At 42.1% G+C, this 2134-nt stretch overlaps 1 protein-coding gene across 1 annotated transcript; it reads left to right on the top strand.

Moving 5' to 3' along the window:
- Positions 1 to 895: 895 nt before the first annotated feature.
- LOC118756304 (E3 ubiquitin-protein ligase Su(dx)-like) lies at positions 896 to 2031 on the top strand (the record flags this gene model as incomplete). Its single annotated transcript, XM_036491076.1, has 1 exon — positions 896 to 2031. A coding segment is annotated over exon 1 (768 nt), but the record flags the coding sequence as incomplete, so codon positions are not given.
- Between the last annotated feature and the right edge of the window lie 103 nt (positions 2032 to 2134).

Genomic DNA, 2134 nt, shown 5'->3' with positions numbered 1-2134 from the left:
TCAGCCTGTGAGGGTATCTGCTATTCCTCTAAGCTTCTCCTTTGGGAGGTCAATTAAACTTTGGAATCTCCTTTTGTTATACCCTCCCAGTAAACTCTTTGCCTGACACATTTCTGACGAACTCTCCCTCCTAAGCTCCTTCTTTAGAGTGTTGGGACCCACTCTTAGAAAGGGCTCGGTGCCAACTGGAATTCGGAAGTTTTGGAACTTTTTTCAGAAATTTACATCAGTTTTAGATAGACTTACGACTTTTTTTCTGGGATTTTAAGACCTTTTGGCATTTTTTAATATAATTCGGGGGTTTTTCGGTCTTGTTTGTTCCGAAAAAATGTTTGATTCTTTCAGGTGGGTTTCGGCATATTTTCAAGAGTTTTCGAATTTTTTCGTTTGGATTGTTTTTTGGAACTTAGACACAATTTATTCTGAGTCTTGTTTTCTGTGGTTTTATTTTGGCAATTTTGGGTGTTTTTGGGGACTTAAAATTTTGTTTTTTTCGCAGTTTTCATGGATTTAGTATTGTACGACCATTGTGACTTTTTGGTATGTATGACTTGCGACTTTTTCGGAACTTTCTGAAATTCTTTTGGCATAATTCGGAATTGTCTTTAGTATTTTTCGTGTTTATAACGTTACTCTTGAGAAAAATTTCGTGGACTTTTGAAAATTTTTCGAAATTCAAAGTATTTTCCAAAATTACGAGTTTTTTAGGTTTTTTTGTTGAATTTTTCGAGATTTTTTTTTCGTACTTTTCCGGGTTTTTAAGAATTTATTTAAAATTTATCGTTATTATTCGATTTGTTTTCTTTACAGGTCTTTTTTTGACTTATTGAAATTTTCGAAGAATTTTTTTTTTTTTAGAATCCATGACCTTTTGGAACTTCCTGGGATACTTTAAATTTTTTTCATGATATTATTTTATTTAGTCTTCGGGGAAAGATGTTGCATTATGTTAAGCAAGAAACAATTGATATTTGGGGAATTATTTTCGAGCCTTCGAGCCAGTTATAGAGATTTTTCTCGAACTGTCCTAAATGAATGAAAATTAGTTAGATTTTCTTACCACTTTGAAAAATAAATGCATATTCCTATATACATACTAACATCGCCTTATGCTCCTTCCAGATCACTACCAGCTCTGTGCTGCACATCAAAGTACTTGACCACTCCAGTTTTCGCAAGGACACTTTGCTAGGCGAGCGCACCATCCACTTGGCGCACGTGCTGCAACAATTTAATGGCAGATGCGAATTTCTTGAACTTACAATGGATCTGATAGCCACTTCCAAATCAGATAATCGGCAAACAAAAGTCGGTGAACTTGTCGCAGTGCTCAACGGACTCAAGCTGGACATGCCCGGCGCGGTGCAACAAAATGGTAATGGCGTATCAATGCTGCCACCTCCCAACGAAGGCGCTGTGTTGCCGCCTGCTGCCGGTCGCAGTTACATGATACAAGGTGGCATACGTGCGCGCATGCGCGTGCGCAGTATCGAAAATGGCATGCTAGCCGCATCAGCAGCTTCGGCAGGGAGTGGAGGTAGCGTGTCACACATGGCAGTTGCCTCCAGTGGTAGCTCACGTTCGCCCATAGCCAATGGCAATTTGGAACGCTGCAGCAGTGGTAGTTCACAAAATGGTGCGGTGCGACGTGCTGCCCCGCCACCACCCGTTTGGGAACAACAACAGCCAATGCCACAAGCACAGACGCAACATGTGGCGCTACAACAACAGCAACAATTGCAAGCACAACAACAACACCAATCACAAATGCAAGTGCAGCGCATACCGTCGATGAATGGCGGCGCAGTGGCGGTGAATGCTGCCGGCGTGCAAGTGCGTCCAATGTCGCAAATGTATGCGAATGGTGGTGTTAGTGGTCAGCCATTACCGCTGCCACTGCCGTCACAGCAACAGCCGCAAACACAGCAGCAGCTTATGGATAGTGCGCTGATGAGCGCGGCAGGCGATCAGGCTGCACTGTTGGCGCAAGCGCCAATGCCGGTATCCAATGTGACTGATCAGCAGTTGCAAGTGAGTAGCAGTAGTTTTTAAACATTACTTTTATTTTGTACTTTAATTAAATGCATTTTTTTTAACGGTACACACAGGCCGCCCAAGCGGACGATGAACCGCT

Source organism: Rhagoletis pomonella, unplaced genomic scaffold, assembly GCF_013731165.1.
Source record: "Rhagoletis pomonella isolate Grant_MI unplaced genomic scaffold, Rhpom_1.0 Rhpom_scaffold_09718, whole genome shotgun sequence".
Taxonomy (NCBI): Eukaryota; Metazoa; Arthropoda; class Insecta; order Diptera; family Tephritidae; genus Rhagoletis; species Rhagoletis pomonella.
This window is presented reverse-complemented; position numbering and strand designations above follow the sequence as displayed.